At 39.2% G+C, this 21,249-nt stretch overlaps 1 protein-coding gene across 1 annotated transcript in view; it reads left to right on the top strand.

Annotated features, from left to right (window-relative positions):
- The first annotated feature begins 370 nt into the window (after positions 1-370).
- LOC106097386 (alpha-2-macroglobulin) overlaps positions 371-21,249 on the top strand; it is a 47,382-nt gene continuing 26,503 nt past the window's right edge. The window contains exons 1-12 of the mRNA XM_019357190.2: positions 371-578; positions 657-837; positions 932-1,085; positions 2,818-2,870; positions 2,968-2,988; positions 3,534-3,699; positions 3,775-3,859; positions 3,958-4,105; positions 9,938-10,055; positions 10,149-10,258; positions 10,355-10,522; positions 10,760-10,987. Of these exons, the coding sequence (XP_019212735.1) occupies positions 499-578; positions 657-837; positions 932-1,085; positions 2,818-2,870; positions 2,968-2,988; positions 3,534-3,699; positions 3,775-3,859; positions 3,958-4,105; positions 9,938-10,055; positions 10,149-10,258; positions 10,355-10,522; positions 10,760-10,987 (1,512 nt within the window). The 5' untranslated portion in view covers positions 371-498. The remainder of the gene's footprint in view (positions 579-656; positions 838-931; positions 1,086-2,817; positions 2,871-2,967; positions 2,989-3,533; positions 3,700-3,774; positions 3,860-3,957; positions 4,106-9,937; positions 10,056-10,148; positions 10,259-10,354; positions 10,523-10,759; positions 10,988-21,249) is intronic.

Below are 21,249 nucleotides of genomic sequence, written 5' to 3'. Positions count from 1 at the left end.
AACGTTTGTTCAGTCTTTCCCGAGAAATAACGTCACAAACATGGCAGTCAGACATCCCACGCTGGGTAAAGGGCACTGTTGGTGGCTACACTTAACTCCCAGTGATTTTAGAGAATATCAGTAGTTACACACTACAGTGGGATAGCCCACCACTGACGGTAAGAAAATGCACATTATTAAGTAAAACAGGCACATTCGAAACAGAAATAACTTTTTGTAACAGCCGCATTAAACTTGGAGCTGATTTAGAAACATCACCTCGGAGCACTGTATGTTACTGTAATGTTTTACACTGAATGACAAACTTTAGTGTTGTCTATAGTTTAGTGTTCAGTGCTGAAAGCAGGATTGGGATTTTGTAAATGTGTAAGTGATTGACTTTGTGGAGATCAGAGTACATGAGTGCGTTTCAAACACGTGGCTGTAACAGTGTATGTGGGTGGGGACGATCAGCCGATATTTAGCAGAAGCTGACACTGAGGATTGTCACAACCAGTCATGGACCGTCTCTGGATCCTGAGCTGCACTCTGTGTGTCCTCCTGAGCTGGATACATGTGGATCAAGCGGTGGCTGAACCGTGAGTTTGTTTCAGCGTGTTTTTGTCTGTGTGAGTTGTTCACTGCAGTAACTGCTGTATGTGCGATGCTGTATGCAGCCAGTACCTGGTGGCCATTCCTGCAGTTATTGAAGCTGGAGCTGAGGCCAAATTCTGTGCAACTCTCCGACAGCCCAGTGGGACTCTGGTCATGACTGTCACTTTGATGTCCCGAGAGAAGAACACGACCTTATTCACACATACGTCAAATGAGGCCTTTCAAACCTGTGTTCAGTTTAAGGTCCGCAACCAGCACTTTCACCCACAAAATGCATTTGTTGTTATCGTAAGCATTATTGGCTTTAACGACTATCTACAATATCCCACTGTCACAGGCTCCTTTGGTACAAAAGGAGGTGCAACATTTTCAGGTGGAGGTACGAGGAGACACATTTTACTCCAAACAAGTCACAAAAGTGATGATCCAAACGTATGATCCCTTCACATTCATCCAAACAGACAAACCCATCTACCTCCCTGGACAAAAAGGTAACAATGTGTTGTTATGTTATATATGACATGTAGTTCATTCAAATTCCATCATCATGAGCCAGCTGCTCCACCATCTCCAATTTGTGGAACAAGTTTTGTGGTCCAAAATTTGGACACACATACAGTGATTGATGTGAAATGTTTGCTTCATATAGCAAATGTTTTTCAAGATATTTAATATAACATTTAATACGGTCGATCGACCGAGATGTTTGTTCGCACTTTGAAATCCGACTCCATCTTTGAACATAACTACCGTATTTTCCAGACTATAAGGCGCACGTAAAATCCTTTATTTTTCTCAAAAATGTGTGAAAAAATGTTTTAGTACGCCTTTGGTAAGGTACGAAGCCGCACCGCTTGATGGATTGTTGGAGAATTACGGCTACAAGAGTCAGAAGCCTTGCGGACTCGGTCTAATCTGGGTCCTAAACGCCGTCTACTTCAGGTCCTAAAGTCAAACGAACACTGCAGCATCACTGAGAGTTAAAAACTGTCTAAATTCTTTCATCTGTAATAAAATGGTCAGTGTTGCTGCTTTACCAGGTGTAACAATTAAGTTTAACATCCAGGAATACATGACAACAGAATTTATTAAATTTAACAGAGTTAGAAGTTAGCAGGAAGTTAGCTCGCTAGTTTTGCTAGCTACCTAAAGATGATATAGCATGTTCTGACTGAGAGATTTCTGGATAAAAATAAAACGTAAAGCTCTGCTATCACTTTCAACATAAATGAAGACAGAAAACTAAACAGCAGTGATGTTAGTAGGGTTACTGAAGTTGGGCTAGCTGGTATATAATGATGTGCTATGTGATCGCTAGCGACACAGCTATGTTAGCATAACATAAACACAGTGAAGCTGTAGGATGAACGCTAACTTTTTTCCGCTCAATAAAAGTTTCTGATGGTTTTTGACAAATGCAATCGCATGGAAAGATGCTTTAAATGGCCCAAACTTCAGTCAGGAGAACAACTGAGATAATCCATCCACAATACCAGGTTAGTCATTATTATAAGATAAGATAACGTTTATTAGTCCCACACGTCGGAAATTGGTTTTGTTACAGCAGAAAGTGGACAGTGCAAAGTTACATAGCAAAAATTATAAGGCGTTTAATGCGCCCTATAATCCAGTACGCCTTATGTATGAAAACAAACACGTTTCAGACCCGTTCATCGTCAGTGCGCCTTATAGTCCGAAAAATATGGTATTTTAAAAAACAACAAAAGGAAAAAAAATCCCACAAGTTTGAGACCTGCTGCTGTGATGGAGAATTAGACAGTAATTCAGCTTAACTTTGTAAACGGGGACAGATAGCACAAAATAAATCATGTCTGAGTCAAATTCTTTTTATGTGACAGTTTAACGGTTTTAATTTTTAAAACTTCATAATAAAATAAATATGTTTAAACATGGCTTTGGAATTCAAAGTACAAAAAAATCGTGAGGGAAGAATATGGAGGGCCTCGGGTGCCAAAATGTATTAAACACATAATTAAATAATGAATTAAATGTGTCATTAATTAAAATATAAATTAGCAATATCAGTTCAATTTCAATAAATTAGATATACGTATATGTCTTATACATGTTAGTCCATTATCTGAGATCTCTCTTGGCTTGCTGTGTAGGGTAACCAATCAGATCTATGTTTGATAAGTAGCAGTGACTTTGTTTTAAAGTATAAAGAGAGAAACAGAGGTAACCTCTCAATTTTTCTCAAAGTGAATTTCAGAGTCGTTACGATGGATAATAAAATGCGACCTGCCAATCAGCTGGTGAGTTTTTAAACAGTATTATTAATAATGCTGTTTGGAATTTGGAGAACAGTTTCTTAACTCCACCTGTCTTTCTTCCTTTTGCTCTTTCTTTCAGTATGATGTCATTGAACTTCAGGTAAGGGGGCGTCTCCAGAAAAGGCTTTTACTTCTCTTGTAAATGCATCAACACAACACTGAACATATGCAGTCAGACAGCCTTGAAGGTTTCCTGCTCACTGCTTGCATACACACTGCTTCTGCAGTATTACTCCAAGTTACTGACAGTGCAAGGTTTAAAACTTGGACAAATTGGGTTGCATGTATGTAATACACACCGTGCAGGGGCCTGTTCTGTCACTGCCCCACATGTAAAAATAAAATGACAGTGATTAAATCAAAATAATAATCTTGATTTAATTACTCCACAAACACAGCCACAGCTTCCCTGTCATTACAGCTTAGGTTTCTTTATATCACTTAATTTTTAAACATTTATAAACAAGTGCTTCACATCTAGAAGGGGACAAAGCTGGTTACAAATGAAGACAGGTCACTTTTAAGTCCCTCTAAATTTATATTGTCCAGTTTTAGCTCTAATGTTGTTGAAAAAGAAAATATAGAATCTAGTTGGTACTGTATTTACACCTGTGTAGTAGCTGTCACTGTCATTTGATTTAACAGGATCCAAATAGTAACAGGATTGGACAGTGGCTAAATGAAACATCCAGCAGCAGAATACTGCAGCTTTCTTACTCCTTGGACACTGAGGCCCGTGAGGGACCGTACCAGATCATTGTGTCAATGGGTGAGAGGAAAATATCTCACAACTTCAAAGTGGAGAAATATGGTAAGTCAGTCTTATTTATTTTTAAATTCTTTGTTGTAATGGAGTGCAAATGCTGACATTCATATTTTTCCCCAGTTTTACCCAAATTTGATGTGACAGTAAATACATCTGAAGAAGTGAGTATTGGGCAGGAAGACACTGAAGCTAAAGTGTGTGCAAAGTAAGGAAAAGTTCTTTCAGGACAAATTATGTGTTGTTGAAAATCTGGAGTTTGGAGAGCAAATGACTCACAATGTTTATGTATTTTTCTTTAAACAGGTACACGTATGGACAGCCTGTACCAGGACGTGTTACAGTCAATGTGTGCAGACCTATTAAGTACTTTTTCCATGGTGTATCGGTGCACAGTGAGGATGATTTGGCCCTATTGCAGATAAGTGCACCCTGCCACACAGAGACAAAGCAGGTACAGTTATGGCTTTATTTCTCTCTAACCTTTTTTCCCTGATACTTTGGGTACATTCAGGCCACTGCATTAGCATTACAGCATATGGGTTGCCTGCTCTACCCAGTTGAACTGGCGCCGTATGTTCTCTTCACTTTTTTCCCTACATTTCATCATCTCGTACTTGTTTCATCCACGGATTTGAATTTTTAGTGATATCTCATCTTTCTTGGATGGACGTGTCAGCTCCAAAGGAGTGAAGTGGTTATTGTTGTGCCTAAAAGGCTGCATAGGTTGTGATGGTGTTTCTAATATCTGCTAGATGATTAGCATTACTGGTAAGGCTAAGGCAAGTGGTGTGTCTCATTATGTCTGTTACACAAAAGAATACAACTTCTGTGAGAAATCTAAGAACTTCAAAGATACTCTGATCAGACTGCGACACCTAAACAAGCTGAATGAATATACACATATCCAAAGATTCAGCTCCTGTTTTAAGTTTGAACAATTTAGACTGATTTACTGAGTTGCTGCTCAGTGTTGGGAAGGTTAAAATGTATTCCACTACAGATTACAGAATACATGCCTCAAAATGTATTTTGTAATGTATTCAGGATACGTTACTCAATGAGAGTAACGTATTCTGAATACTTTGGATTACTTAATAACTTATCATTCTTTTTACTACTACATGAATGTACTATTTCTGTGTGTTTTATTAGTATTACTGAAGGCTACTCACCATACCAATACCAACTAGATTTTTAAATCTTAATATAAATGAGTAACAGTAGGTGGACATTAGGTAAGGCTGCACTTTTTGGAGCGATGTCGTATAGAAAACTATTCCGCGCGTTTATAAAACAGGTCAGCGACTCCGACAGTAGTAAAGGGACCTCTGGCTAATACGTCGGGTTTGTGTCGGGTTCTTAGCTGAAAACTAGCTTTACTTTGTTGTCTGGGTCAACTTTGCTAGCGAGACAAGGAGAGGCATTGAAAGGCTGCTGCAACAGAACTTATTGTTTCAGAGAAAAACACGAACACAGTGTACAGTCGAGTCTCAGTACAGTGGCTTGCTAAAGTATTCGGCCCCCTTGAACTTTTCCACATTTTGTCACATTACAGCCACAAACATGAATCAACTTTATTGGAATTCCACGTGAAAGACCAACACAAAGTGGTGTACACGTGAGAGTGGAACGAAAATCATACATGATTCCAAACATTTGGTACAAATAAATAACTGAAAAGTGGGGGAAATAGCTACAGTGGTTTACTGAAACATGCAAACACAAATGGAAATGCAGCCTGAACTCTGTCAGGCAAGCTTTCAAGAGTTCAAGCCCCGCTGTTGTTGGATGTGTTTTTGCAACAGGCTGCTCGACAATAGGATGAAGTTCAAACTGGTTCTTTGCTAAGTTGTCTGTTATGTGTAGAAACAATAATCCATTGAGGCAGGTGTCCTTGTTGTGCTTGGATGGTTCATAGGTCAACATAAAATGACTGATCCAAATAAAGGAATGAAAAAAAGTTCTCTAAGAATGATCAGGTACAGGGACTGAACTGGAAATGACTGTAAAAGCTGCCAAAGTCTCAACACAAACTGCTCAAGCCCATTTTAAAACATCCCCAGAAAGTCTGGCTAGTTGGAAGCCAACAAACACACAAAAAGGTAGTGGGTGAAGATTTTTTCACAGTACTGTATAATGTATATATAGTAGTACAGAGATTTTAAGGATGTAAATGAGGTACTGCTGGGAAACTTAAATGATACAGTGGTTTTGTGAGGTGATACTGTCATACTGCTATACAGGCCCAGTTCCAAAGCATGTTTGGGATGTTGTGGAGGATACGGCGTCCGTGTTTTCCAAAAAGAATTTCAGATTTTGAATCATCTGAGCACAGAGCAGTTTTCCACTTTGTCGTTTTAAATGAGCTTTTGCCCAGAAAAGAATGCAGCGTTTCACATTCACATTTGACTTCTTCAGAGCAGCGCCCTGACATACATGGGGCGCTGCTCTTGCGGCGACCAGCAGGTTGTCTCTCTCTGTCAGTGTCAGTGTTTTAACTTATTTTATTTCATTCTTTTATTCCTTTATATATATATTTTTTTTTTTTTTTTGCCTGAGGAAATCCTACAGCATCGGCTTGTGCTTTGTGGAACTTCTTTTAACGAAGATGGGTTTTTTATTTCGCATGGTTTTATTGGCAATCCTGACGGTTGTTTGGAGTCAGTGCTACTCTCAAACAATTACATACTCACGGGAGTTTCTTCTGGATCTTCGGTGGAAAGGCCTGTCTCTGGACTCTTTTCACCCTCCAGTGTTTTCCAGCTCTGGATTATCCAGTAACCACAGGGGCACTTTTGTTTTTAACAGAGTCAAGCTAGGAAGCGGGGTAAGAAGGGAGGCCTACGTCAGCGATTGCGGAAGCAAATACGATACAATTGTATTCCTTTACCATCAATAATCCTGGCTAATGTGCAGTCTCTGAGGAGTAAATTGGATGAACTGCATTTGAATGTCGCACATTTACGTGACTACAGGGATACATGTCTGATGGCATTCACAGAGACTTGGCTCAAGGATTCTGACCCTGATTGTTCTCTGGAACTAAATGGCTTCGGGTTTCCCATACGTTTGGATCGAGACCCCGGAGCTACCCAGAAATCTCAAGGAGGAGGGGTGTGTTTGTATATAAATCAGAAATTGTGTAAAAACGTGACCGTTTGTAGACAAGTGTGTCTGCCTGAAATTGAACTCCTCTCTGTGTCTTTGAGGCCGTTTTATCTGCCGAGGGAATTCCCACAGACCAACGTCACCGTCGTTTATATCCATCCTAAAGCGAATCCTAAGAATGCGACTGACACCATCTCCAACGTCATCCACTCACTACAATCTCTCTCTCCTGAGGCTCCTAATATTGTTCTTGGGGACTTTAATCGATGCAACTTGAAGAAAACACTGAGCAGTTTTTATCAGTATGTGAACTGTCCCACACGCTTCAATAAGACTGTGGATCTATGTTACGGTTCCATAAAAGGTGCGTACACATCTGTGGCTGGCCCCGCCCTCGGATCCTCGGATCACAACACGATGCATCTTCTGCCAGTTTACAAGACTGTGCTGAGAAGAGAGAAAGTGAGGAAACACCACATAAAGGTTTGGAGTGACGACGCCTCTTTAGCCCTGCAGGGCTGCTTTGACTGTACAGACTGGTCAGTGTTTATAGAATCATGTAGAGACATTAATGAACTCACTGACACTGTCTGCAGCTAGATCTCCTTTTGCAGAGACATGATTATCCCTTCAAAGGTTGTGCATTTTTTCCCTAATAACAAACCATGGTCTTCAAAAGCTCTTATGAGGCTGATTCATGAAAGGAAAAAAGCTTTTTCAAAATAAAATACAAGGATAAGGTAGAGGCGGAGATGGGTAGCAATAACTTAAGGGTTGCCTGGGCAGGCATGAAACACATGACTGGTCACTGTTACAGTGACTGTAATAAGATAAGTCTCCCTGGTTTTAGTTCAGATTCTCAGTTAGCCAGTGAGCTGAATAGATTTTATTTGAGATTTAATGATAATTATAATTCAAGGAATACACCAGGGGCCCCTCAGCTTTGTTCTTTGATGAAAGAAGGGTGCAAAATCTTTTTAAAATGACTAAGACTAAAATAAGTCCAGGTCCTGATAATATATGTGGCCAGGTGCTTAGAACATGCTCTGAGCAATTATGCAGTATTTTTTATTACATCTTTCTTTTATCTCTTCAGCAACAGAAGGTTCCAGAGGTATGGAAAAAATCAATTATTTCTCCAGTTGCTAAGACCACAAAACCTACATCATTAAATGATTTTAGGCCGGTCGCTTTAACATCCTTAGTGATGAAGTCCTTTGAGAAACTTGTCAGGAAGGAGATCCTGCAGTAAGTAGAGAAGCTTATAGACTCAATACAATTTGCATACAGGCCTCGTAGAGGTGTTGATGATGCAGTGGTCACTCTGTTGAACTTCCTTTATCGCCATCTTGATGGCGCCAAAGCTCATGCTCGGCTCTTAATTATTGATTTTTCTTCAGCTTTTAATACTATCCAGCCACATCTTTTAGTTGATAAGCTTCTTAACCAGTTTAAACTTGATTTTAATCCCGTTGGTTGGATTTTAGACTTTTTAACTGACAGATCTCAGTGTGTGAGAGTAAACGGCTGTTTTTCCAAACAGCTGAACTCTTCTACTGGCTCACCACAAGGTTGTTGTCTCTCTCCTCTACTGTATATTTTGTACAGTAATGACTGTCGCAGTACACAGGCCAACAGGCATTTCATTAAATATGCAGATGACACAGTCATTGTAAGCCTCCTTCATGGTGAAGAGGATTCCCATGGGCCTGTTGTGGATGAGTTTGTTTCGTGGTGTGATCGGTCCTTCTTAATGATCAACACCTTGAAAACCAAGGACATGGTTATTGACTTCAGGAAGACATCCCCCCATCCTGCACTAACAGGGGTAAATGGTGCAGCCATTGAACTGGTGGACAGTTATAAGTATTTGGGGCTTGTTCTTGATAAGACTCTGTCCTTTGAGTCACATCTTGCTGCTACAGTGAAAAAGGTTCAACAAAGACTGTAGTTTTTAAGGAGGTTGAGAGGTTTTAATGTTTCATCTGAAGTGATGACTCTTTTTTATAAAAGTTTAATTGAATCTGTTTTAACCTTCTGTATCATTGCTTGGTACAGTAATATGTCCTTGAATAATAAGACCAGACTTAACAACCTAGTTAAAGTGGCTAGTCAGATTTCAGGGAGGTCTCAGGTCCAGCTTGTGGACTTTAATAACAGGCAGGTGCTGAGGAAGGAAACCTCTGTCCTGTTGTGTTCAGATCATCCTCTCTTTAATGACTTTCAACTGCTTGATCGTCATTATAAAGTCCTGCAGTGAAGACAAAGAGACATAGATTGTCTTTTGTACCTACTGCTATTATCATAGCTAATAACACTAAACCATGAGTGTTGTTGCCATTGCACATTGCACTTTTTTGATGAAAAATCTAGGTTGTTTTCTCAGGCTTATATCATATTATATTATATTATTTTGGTGTGTGTATGTGATGTGTTGGCTGTCTGTTTGTTTGTTTGTACGGACATACTGCAAATCAATTTCCCGTTAGGGACAATAAAGTTACCATTGACCATTCTTTGCGCAATGGAGCTTTAACCTGCGTTTGTGGGTGGCACGGTGAACTTTGTGTGCAGATATTGATTTGTGAAAGTGTTCCTGAGGCCATGCAGTGATCTGACTGGCAGAATGATGACAGTTTTTCATGCATTGCTGCCCGAGGGCCTGGAGACTGCAGCCATCTGATAGTGGATTTCAGCCTTATCCTTTGCATGTTTTGATGACATTATGCGCTGCAGATGATGAGATATTCCCCGTCTTGATAATTTTTCATTAATGAAATTATTCTGTTATTGTTCTACAATTTGTAGACACAGTCCATTGCAGATTTGTAAACCTCCGCCCATCTGTATTTCTGAGAAACTCTGCCTCTCTATGAACAGAGGCCTGTTGCCAGGTAACATAATCAGTTGCAAAATGTTCCTTCAGCTGTGTTAGTTTGGTAACACTGACCCCTCCAGACTTTTGTCCCCCCACCCTACATTTTTGAACCATATTGCTTTCATCAAATTCAAAATAAGCTCATATTTTTCATGATTCTGTAAAATCTCATAGTTTGAACTTTTAATATCTTTTATAGATTCAATTGTGAGTGAGATTTGATTCTAGTTTTGGTTTATTTCTAGTAAAATTGTATCGCACACAGCAGTGATTTTCTTTCTTTATTGTTCTTTCCAGGCAGACAAGACTGGCTGTGCAACGTTTTCCTTCAACATGTCAATTTTTACTAAAGTTGACCAAAAGGTGCTTCATGATGTTCTGGATATCAGGGCCAAAGTGGAAGAAGAGGGAACAGGCAAGGTTTTTTATTTCTTTAAAATGACACATCAATGTGTATTTAGCCAAAAAGGGATTCACGGGATTATAACATGAAAGTTTTTACATTCAGGTATTTCACACCCTCAAGAGAAGAGAATCAGGATTTCTTATGTCCTTGGAAAAGTGTCTTTCATTAACATGCCCAAGGTTTGGGAACGGGGATCTAATGTGGAAGGAAAAGTAAGCCTAACATGTTGTTTTCAGCTCAGTTTGTCGTACAAAGCACATTTATGTTATTTGTATTTTCCATTGATAGAGCATTGTGTGTTTCAACAGGTCAGAGCAGTGTACCACAATAATACACCAGTTTGTGACGCACCGGTCTACCTGTTCACGGGACAAATGAGACAAACACACTCACTACAAAATCTGACAACTGACAGCAACGGTGTGGCCTCATTTTCTTTCAGCACTGATAACTTTGACCAGGATATCCAACTCCATGTGAGCTGACACACTGAAATAATGTGTAATTTAATGCAGCCATCACAGCAGCCTGAAGCCACAATTGGTTTCTGATAGGCTGCAAATGTTCAAATACCTCCCACAGTAATAAGCTGCAATCCTGAAATAGTTTATGACTCATCTTCCTCCACCTTTGCCTTGCATATAAAAACGGTCTCATTGACCAATGTTATTTTTAGATCAGTTTTTAAATTTTTGTTTCCTATCCTCAACTAGGCAAGCCTGACACCAACAGTGGACTACCCAAGATATAGAGCTGCATTCTATGACAGGGGATTTCACATATTATCCATGTCCCAGCCGTCTTCTCCTGATATTAAAACAATCAGCTCTCTAGAGGTACAGACGAACGATAAAGCAGTGGCCTGTGACGCAGAAGAAGACATATCAGTAAACTACACTATAGTGGGAGAGTCTCCAGGGTCTGTGGATGTCATTTATCTGGTGAGTTATCTCTGGGTTTACTACAAAGTTGAACATGACCAGACTTTTGTGTGTTTGCTAAAAAACTACTGTTGTAAAACCCATCATGACTGAAGAAGACACTCTCAGTCCATCATGAGAATCCAGGAGCCTCGATCTATTTCAGCATAAATACTGATCCAGCCCAAACTATATGCTTTAGCAAAACTTAAAACTAGAGATGGCACAATACCACTTTTTTATGTCCGATACCGATATCATAAATTTGGATATCTGCCGATACCGATATGAATCCGATATAGTGTATTTTTTAATCAATAAAACTGTTTTTTTAATATCTTGCTGCATTTTGTATAAGTTCATACTCAAGTTTAAATAAACAACAACACTAAAGCTATTCTGTTATACCTGTATGTAAAAAATACACTGCACCCAAAATATTTCATAGTTCAGCAACACTGATCAATCTAATAAACTTAATCCTCCCTATTCTGGTATTTTAAAGAGTACTTAGTAGAAATATTAAGCAACCAACTAATAGGGTTGCAAACTCCCAGCAAAAAATAAATAGGGAACCACCCCCCACCCTCCACCTGATGATGCTTAATCGACGTAATCAATTTTAATTTGATGCAGGGTGAAAAAAAATGCACAGAAATAAATTATTTTTCAAGAATAATTAAATAGATTCAACATCTTTCTTCAACAGAATTGCAGAATTCACAGATGGTATCTTCCCAAAGGAAAAAGTGCTATAGCTTACTAGGGTATATTAGACTTAACAGTTACTATATAGAGTAATGGACTTCTATACATTTTACATCAGATTAAAACTTTGGGTGTAAGATTCAGATAATTATTTATTAAAAGTGTTAGGGTTCAATGTTGAGAGAAGAATCCATAAATAACCACAGATCCAGGCGTGTGCAATTTAGACGGCATTTTAATGAACACATGTGTGAGTTCAACAACCCAATCAGTGTTGAACTGTCTTTACCATATTCAGACAACTGTTTTATGGGGTTAAGATAGTACAGCCCCCTTTTCTGTTACTAGGCAGAAATACGTCACTCCAAAACCACAATGACTTTTAACATAGAACATCATCTTTGTGTCGATGGCTGATGCTTCCTGTCAGCCCGCCTTCGCTGTCGCTCCATGAGCGCCTCCTTATCTCCCCGAACATCAGGTGGACTTCCTGTAACAGACTACCACGTACGCCTCGACTTTGCAGTTATAAACTCTTACCTAAATGAGTCTATCTGTGTGTGTGTGCACGTGCGGGGGCGCGTGCATGCTGTGTACTGCGTACGTGTCATGACCTCTCACTATTTGTGTCTGTATGTATATGTCTCGCCCTTAAATGCTCTCACATCCCACCCGTTACACTTCTGACCTTTCACCAGAACAGAGGCTCATCCCTACATATAATAACCTAACTGGAACTATATATGTAATCTACTGAATAAACCCCCTACTCTTTGGCTTGCGCTCGCTCTGCTTTCGGTTTCACTTCTGCAGAAGCCTGCAACTTCAAAGACATATAACTTCCTGTCTTTTTTTAGCACAGAGTTACTCTTTCACCCTGCAGTCTGCATAAACATTAAAATTATACATTCCAAAGCACTTCGGGTTATAGATTCAACTCAACAGTTCGAAGTGGTTATAACTGGACTTGTAATAAAGACTGATATAATACCAATATATTTGAACATCTGAATGCATCTGTGAAAGCAACATCACTATTAACATGAAATGGTAATGATGATTAGAAAAATAGCAGCAAATAATAGCAGGAAAATATTTCTATTCTCGATACTCCCTCTCTTGGTGACCCTTAAAAAGGGTCACCACACACTTATAACATTACTCTGACCCTCTCTAGAAATGCCAGCTCCCCCTAAGAACACTCCATGGGTAAAGTCAGGTTCTTCCTTGGTCCCTCTCTCGTGGAAATCTTCTCCTGTAAAGGATAGAAAACACTTTCTCCCTACTACGCTCCCCTACCTTATGTCCCTCAATTGTTCTCTTCATTCAAACCTGATTCAAGCTAATATTACTCAAAACATGAACCTAATTGTGTATTCGTATTCATAACATTACTCAGCCTTTGTAAAACTCTTAAAGCACTGCTTGCACGTCTCTGCAGGCTTCCTGTTGGTTCCTTATCTGATCACCAACATCCTATGCACAAAACTGTCGCTGCTGCAGGTGCCTCTCATCTAAAGTCACCTATTACAAGAAAATGTATCAAGCAAATCATTATACCTGCTTATTCTACTAAAGGATAATAAAAAACAACCACTTTAATCACTACGTGTAAGCACATTATCAATAGCTCCTAAATAAACTTCATCATAGCTAAAAGCTGAACTCTAACTGTATTTTGAGCTCCCATTTCCTGGGTGATAACCTGTTTGAATATATCATTTTATTTCATTTTGCTGATCTTAATGTAATGACTCCTTCTAACTTAAACTTTATCAGACTTAACCAAAATATATAAGCTTTCTCCCTTTGCTTCTGTTTTAAACAAAAACTTGGTCACTTCAACAAGTATTTGTTATTCTGTAACTGCATTTTATATAAGAGGACTAAGTTAGAGCTGCATGTGTTATCTCAATATTTTACATGTCACACAGTTTAGTCACCAGCGAAACTCCTATTCAGTTAAATGCTAAATGGATTTCAGGCCTTTTGCCTGGAATCAATACTGTCAGGTGTGTTGATGAACTCTATATGTCTGTAAGCGTGTGCAATCCTTCAAAACTCAGGTCATTCTCACAGTAGATTGGCTAATCATAATGTTAACCAAAAGTTTGTGACCCTCAAGAGACGACTCTCTGAGCCACAACTCCAGTAAAGGCACAAAAATGCAATGTGTATGAAAAAATCCTTTCTACATATATAATCTCCAATATTATTCATTTAAGTCAGCGAGACTTTTAACATCCTCCTAAAAAGCTCTCCTCTACCCTAGAAATAAATCTATTTACTCTCTATTTCTAAAGCCTACATTATAACAACATTCTACCATTATGTCACTGTGACAACTTATCCTAAAACTCAAAAAGAAATCCCACATTTTCTACTCATAAAATGTTCACTATTTTCCCCAAAGCATATCCTTTATTCCCACAATTTCCCCTTTAAGTTTTGTATACAACTTCTTATTAACACCAGCAATTTATCTTCTAAACAGAATTCAGTTCATTTTACTCCTTTCTTTAGAATTAACAATCTCTGCCTCAGTTTTACCATATCTAAATTATCAAACAACCCCAATCGTTATAAAATCATACTAAGACCCATTTCAAATTAAACAAATTAAATCTTAAATCCCTCTCTTTTTTTGACACATCTCATGTGGCAAAAAACTCAAAATGCTTCACCCAAGCTTAGAAAATTAACAAGGGAAAAAGGTTAGTCATATCATATCATTTCTCAGAACACTTCAGCCATCCTCCTCTCCGGTATTTTGCTCCAGCCCTGAAAACCTGTGTTTAAGGAACAAAATCAATTTAATCATCATGTCAAATCTCCTCAAAATCGTTGCTCCATGGAAAGTCTGGATCCTTGGAACTCCCTGGAAACAAAACCTGTGTGTTAACCAGAACTTCACATTTCATACTCAATTTCCCCACTTATGATCCAACCTGTGTTATAACACAAAATAAACTTAAACAGAACAGTTATTAATCATGTGTTACCTCAGTTAATGGTAACTTGAGTTACCTCAAACAATGTTTCCCTTTTAGCATTTAGCATTCTATAATGTAATAACATGATCCAACCCCAGTAAATAATTACCTCAAAGCACACATCAATATCCCAAAATCAGCATCCCCAGATTTAAGTCTCCCACTTGTCCTTTCATTTATTTCCCCCCTTGGTCCCATCACTCGCATTCACTCACATGCATTCACACCTGATGTTTTTGCTGATACTGCAGCCTTCTGCGCACGTCATCAGATGCTCCACATCAGCAAAATGAGCTCAATCATTTGTTTTATTTCGTTTTCCTTTTTAGGAAAATAGTTCTCTATACTTTTGACTGGATTGAATCGATACAATCCATTTTAGACAGAGACTTGCCGCCAATCAGTCTCTGATTGTAATCAACTATAATTCTGTAAAGCCCACCTGATTTTCGTACTTGGTAATTTTGTCAACGCCGTCCGTTCACTGTCTTCCAGGCCTGCTTAGAACAAAAATGAAAAAAGAGAGCTGATTATTAGCTCATCAAAGTACCAAACAAAATCACCTGACAGGTTTTTTCCTGAGTGCACTTACTACTACAAAAATTTTTTTCTCTGGGCCCCTCTCAGACCTATCCACGTCTAATCAAACTCCCTCTCTCGAAATAAAACAACAGCCTCAAAAATCTGAAACAATCTTAAATTTCACCCGTTCAACACACCGAAAACCTCGTCAAAAGATCAAAGACCGTTTGCACAATGTCACCCTTCCTCACTTTGCCATGTGTTCATTCAGCATAAGATCTAAACCAATTTCAACAACGTATCATCCTTAAATTATAAATTTCCTGTCCAAATCTGCCCCTCTGAACAGACCTGACCACCGTAATCAAATATCCTGATACTTTACCATTATATATTTCGCCAAATACTCTTCAACAGCCACCGCTCTCTCTTGAACTGAAAGCCTCCGACACACACGCACACAGGAAGTGTCTCTGCTCCAGCTAATTTGCATAAACCCACAGCTCAACAGCCAACTTGACAAGAGAAATACATGTTTAAACCTTATCACATTATTGAATTATTTTCATTTTCTTTCTATACTAATCACCGGTTTTGATCACTCAGTACGAGAGCACTCCTAAGTCACTCTTATAAACACTTTTCTTTTGTTTTTTCCATCTATTTTAAATCTTTCCATCAATTGTATTAACCATTCACACCATTCTCTCACTCATACAAGCAGCAAGCAGATCTTCATTGCATATGCTTATGTTCTTAGCCAGGTTTTAATCAATGTCTCTATGCATTAAGCTTCAGGAGCTTGTCTTTATAAGGTTAATGCATTTTCTGTCCGTGTGTGTATGGGTATGTGTTATTTTGCATCTATGGCTTCACAGTCTCCCAGACTCCTTCCCAATTCTCCAGTTATCCAGTCAGTTTTCTCTTTCCCCGAATTACTAACCGAAACTTTTGATTTCCCACCTTAAATAAAATCCCTCCTGGTCTTCAGCCAGGTGTTAGGGCTTGCTTTTCAGGTTCCTGGACACATCATTCTGTGAACAATTCAACCAGAAACTTGCCTTAACTTATCCATTGATGTTAACCTACAATTTCCTTCCGACTGGTGCGTCTGGAGAGTTGGTCCAGGTCTGCTTTACTCCTGAAAATAACAAAACTAAGACATTTTCATTATTACCACAAGTGCTTAAATGACCCATTTCTCTGTCTCTGGTCAGAAATACCAATTATGCCATGCATGTAAGCGTGTTCTTCCTTGCATTTTATGTTAATTGAGTGTAAACTGCTTCTTCATTGAATTAATCCATTGAGTTCTTCGTTGCCTTGCTATGTATTCATGTTAATGTACCCTACGTGTAAGCTGTTTCTTCATTGCATCCTATATATTCATATTTAATTTATGCATTTCCCCACTGAGCCTTAGATTCAAACTATCTCCCTTCTGATTCATTTCAAAAATAATCTCACATATAACAATTTGTATGTGTGTTTTCTATTCATTAAGGTAATGACAATTATTTTCTTTCATTATTCTCACCTTTTCTAATGTTTACCTCTTTGTTATGCGGTGGTGGACATCCCTAAACGATTCATGAGTTCAGGTTTCAATTTTCAATCCAATTATATCCTATATTCTCGCAGTCAAACTCGTCCAGCTTCATCTCTCACCGGTCTCTTTTTCATTCACAGTGTCCTGTTCGTGCTTCAAAGCTCCAGCAAACACAGTCTCAACTCAGCTGTTGTCTTCTTCTCTGTTTCTTTACAGTCTTTCTTTTAGCTTAAGTCCCAGGATGGCAAAATATCACTCAATGTCCAGTGCTCTTCCACAATTCTTTATCCCACTGTTCAACTGCCCAGCCTGTATTTTCACAGTACATCTTGCATTACTCTTACATGCTGCTGCTGGTCGTCAGTCGTCATCAGTGTTAATGGATCAGTGGCACTGTCATTTGCCTGCTGTATTCAAGTCCACGATGTTCTGTCGGTCTTCATCAGGCGATTGACTGTCCTTGACTGTCCTTTGAGTTTCTTCTCAGTTTCAGGGACAAAGTGAGAGATCAAGCCGCACAATTTCGAGCCAAAGCCTGGCTTATTCTCCGAATTCTGTTAATCTATTGTTCTGGTGCTGCACTCAAGGTTCCAAAGTTGAGAGAAGCCCACCTGTATTGGCACACTAAAGCATACAATTAGTATTATATTCATTTTTTCTTAAAGGCTTCATTTGCTTCATGGGCCTCATCTGTCTCTCTGTGTTCTTTCTGTACACACTCAGTTCCCTTTATGGGCATGCAGAGTTCCTGTCCCCGACACACACACACATACTTCCTGTTTCTCCAGGCAACAGTCAGACTCTGTCTCCCTTTGAATTTTCACAGTCTACAAACAATCAGTAATTCTACTAAATCTTGATCCAAAAACAATACACTTTCATTTCATTCACACACATTTAACAAGAGCTCTTTCAAACATCAGGACAACTAACACTTCTCCACACACATCACCCTTCACCCTTCTTTAGGTCAGTTTGTAGCGTATACACTTATATGTTTTCCATCAGAAAAAATAAACTCAATTTCTCATAACCTCACTCATGCGTTTCTTGAATTAAAAGCACTTTCAAACTTTAAAACATCCTACTTTCCATCACCAAAGAAATATATTTCATACACACTGAGAACCTTCACAGACATACACACTTTTAAATATTCTAACCTCTTTCAGACGCCATGACCCATCTCACACACACTGCCTTTTCTCTCTCAAACTTCCATTTTCCACTCACTCAGACAAATCATGCAGAGTCACTCAAATCAAATACTGACAGCCTTCACACAGTTAAAATCACACAAAATACGCTTTCATACGAGTATTTTGGACATGCCTTCCATGACCAGAAAGAGCAAGTCAAAAGAAAAAAGAAAAAGAAAACTGAAACCTCTCATCGTCTCACACCCCGCTTCTCCCCACACACACATAACTGAAAAATAAAACACACCAACATTTATGGCTCACGAAATATACATCTATCAAAATTCAGTCATTTTCTAATCATTTTCTATACATCCACACTAATATATTCAAACTGTATTCATACTCTCATAATAAGCAAAACCAACCTCTTATATACAGGCATTTAGCAAAACGCTCAATCCTCTCGAAACTGAAACCACCCTCTCTGCGCGTCACCGCTGCTCATTTGCATTTACACACACCATCAGTGCACATCCGGCTGTGCATTGCTGACACAGAGACTGATCTTACTCATAGATCTCATATTTTATATTACAGACGTCTTTAATTACAACTGCACAGATTTTAGGCCTCTTAAATCCTATAAATTTCGACAAATTTACCCATAACGGTCCGACCGATAAAAGTCCCTGACTTTTTTGCGACCAATTTTAGCCAGTATTCCGTCCCTGACGGTGGCCCGATTGCTAATACCCTAACCAAATTTATCGTAGCCAAAAAAGCGCAAATAGGAGACTCTAACTCCTAGCAATTTCGGAGGTTCCCAAGTTCTCCCCCGCTGTCGACGGTACTATCCCTACTCTTCAGGGTAGGCCAAGGGTCAGCGTCCTGCCCAGGTGCAAGCATTACCAAGGAGAAAAATGCGCTTCTTAAGGGTCCCAGACTCCTCGTCCTAAAGTAATTTAGAATAATTTGAAACAACAATCTACACCCAAAACAGGATTAAGATTAAGGACAACCCTCAACAGTTTTGGAGATTCCCGAGTCCTCCTCGAATGTTGCCCGAAACTATCCCTAGTCGCCGCTAGGTGAAGGATAGATTTCTCTATCCAGCAGGGAGCGTCACCTCCGAGAAACTTCTTAAGGGTTGCATAACCAATGGGACTTGAACCCACACAATGACCAAATTCCCTATCATTCTAAGAGTTCACTTAGCAGTCCAACTGCTTTAATTCTCTTTTCATTCCTTTATTCTCATTACTCAGTACTGTCACTTATACTTCCTTATCATTACTTCAACCGGTAAACTTCATGAAAACTTCACCAAAATTAAAAAACAGACATTCACCAGTAATTTTCAGTGAGTAGACTTTAATTTGACATGTCCAATCTAGCACATTTTGGAAAATTCAACAGGTATGTGCCTTACCTTTGTTTAAGCCGGCTTGTCTCTCACTTCAGACCACTGACTCCTATCTGCCCATCTAATCACCACAGACCCTGGATCTCTCCATCTACACCAAAATTCCCTCTCTCACCGGAACGAGCCCCCAAATGTTAGGGTTCAATGTTGAGAGAAGAATCCATAAATAACCACAGATCCAGGCGTGTGCAATTTAGACGGCATTTTAATGAACACATGTGTGAGTTCAACAACCCAATCAGTGTTGAACTGTCTTTACCATATTCAGACAACTGTTTTATGGGGTTAAGATAGTACAGCCCCCTTTTCTGTTACTAGGCAGAAATACGTCACTCCAAAACCACAATGACTTTTAACATAGAACATCATCTTTGTGTCGATGGCTGATGCTTCCTGTCAGCCCGCCTTCGCTGTCGCTCCATGAGCGCCTCCTTATCTCCCCGAACATCAGGTGGACTTCCTGTAACAGACTACCACGTACGCCTCGACTTTGCAGTTATAAACTCTTACCTAAATGAGTCTATCTGTGTGTGTGTGCACGTGCGGGGGCGCGTGCATGCTGTGTACTGCGTACGTGTCATGACCTCTCACTATTTGTGTCTGTATGTATATGTCTCGCCCTTAAATGCTCTCACATCCCACCCGTTACACTTCTGACCTTTCACCAGAACAGAGGCTCATCCCTACATATAATAACCTAACTGGAACTATATATGTAATCTACTGAATAAACCCCCTACTCTTTGGCTTGCGCTCGCTCTGCTTTCGGTTTCACTTCTGCAGAAGCCTGCAACTTCAAAGACATATAACTTCCTGTCTTTTTTTAGCACAGAGTTACTCTTTCACCCTGCAGTCTGCATAAACATTAAAATTATACATTCCAAAGCACTTCGGGTTATAGATTCAACTCAACAGTTCGAAGTGGTTATAACTGGACTTGTAATAAAGACTGATATAATACCAATATATTTGAACATCTGAATGCATCTGTGAAAGCAACATCACTATTAACATGAAATGGTAATGATGATTAGAAAAATAGCAGCAAATAATAGCAGGAAAATATTTCTATTCTCGATACTCCCTCTCTTGGTGACCCTTAAAAAGGGTCACCACACACTTATAACATTACTCTGACCCTCTCTAGAAATGCCAGCTCCCCCTAAGAACACTCCATGGGTAAAGTCAGGTTCTTCCTTGGTCCCTCTCTCGTGGAAATAGACATTTTAAATGAGAATAAGAAAGAAAAGTATGTCTTTGTGCCCCCTTTTCCCTGTTCATGCCCTATCGGCCCCCCTGGCTAAACTTTGCTAGATCCGCCCCTGCACAGTTACCAGCCGTCAGCTACGTAGAAAAGGATCCTGGTGTAGAAAGTAATATTAAATAAATTCTAACAACAGTTTATCAAGCTTAAACGTGCTGCTGTTGTTCAGCCGCTGGTTTCCTCTTTCTGGTGCAAAGTGGGCCAAAAACAAATGTAACGCTTCCGTTCTTCATGAATCACAGACGCTCAGAAAGGTTGGCTGTTCACGGTTTATTCTGCACAGTGCAAACATGCCTGCAGAAGACAGAAAACACTTAACATGTCTTCTGGTGGTACCCGCTATTGTAGCTCCCTCACAGTGCAAACGCGCGCTGTGTTGACAGACTTACAATCTACTTCTTAATAAAGAAAAGATGGAAAATAATAATTTCTTCCATTTTACAGTCTGTCACACCGTACTTGAATACAAAAAGACATCTTACAACTTATAAAAATTACATTTCACAATCGTATAACACAAAATAACAGGATAACAGAAATATCACTGGCTAAACATTTCCCTCTAGTGGACAAATTAACAGTAGCGCATTACATTTTTACTTGCTTGTGCTTTACAGACAAGATGACTGTTAACAAGCTCACGTACCTGCAGAAGACAGAAAACACTTAACATGTCTTCTGG

This window comes from Oreochromis niloticus, unplaced genomic scaffold (assembly GCF_001858045.2).
Source record: "Oreochromis niloticus isolate F11D_XX unplaced genomic scaffold, O_niloticus_UMD_NMBU tig00007510_pilon, whole genome shotgun sequence".
In the NCBI taxonomy this organism is placed as follows: domain Eukaryota; kingdom Metazoa; phylum Chordata; class Actinopteri; order Cichliformes; family Cichlidae; genus Oreochromis; species Oreochromis niloticus.
Note: the sequence above shows the minus strand (reverse complement) of the source record. Positions and strands in the feature narration are given on the sequence as shown.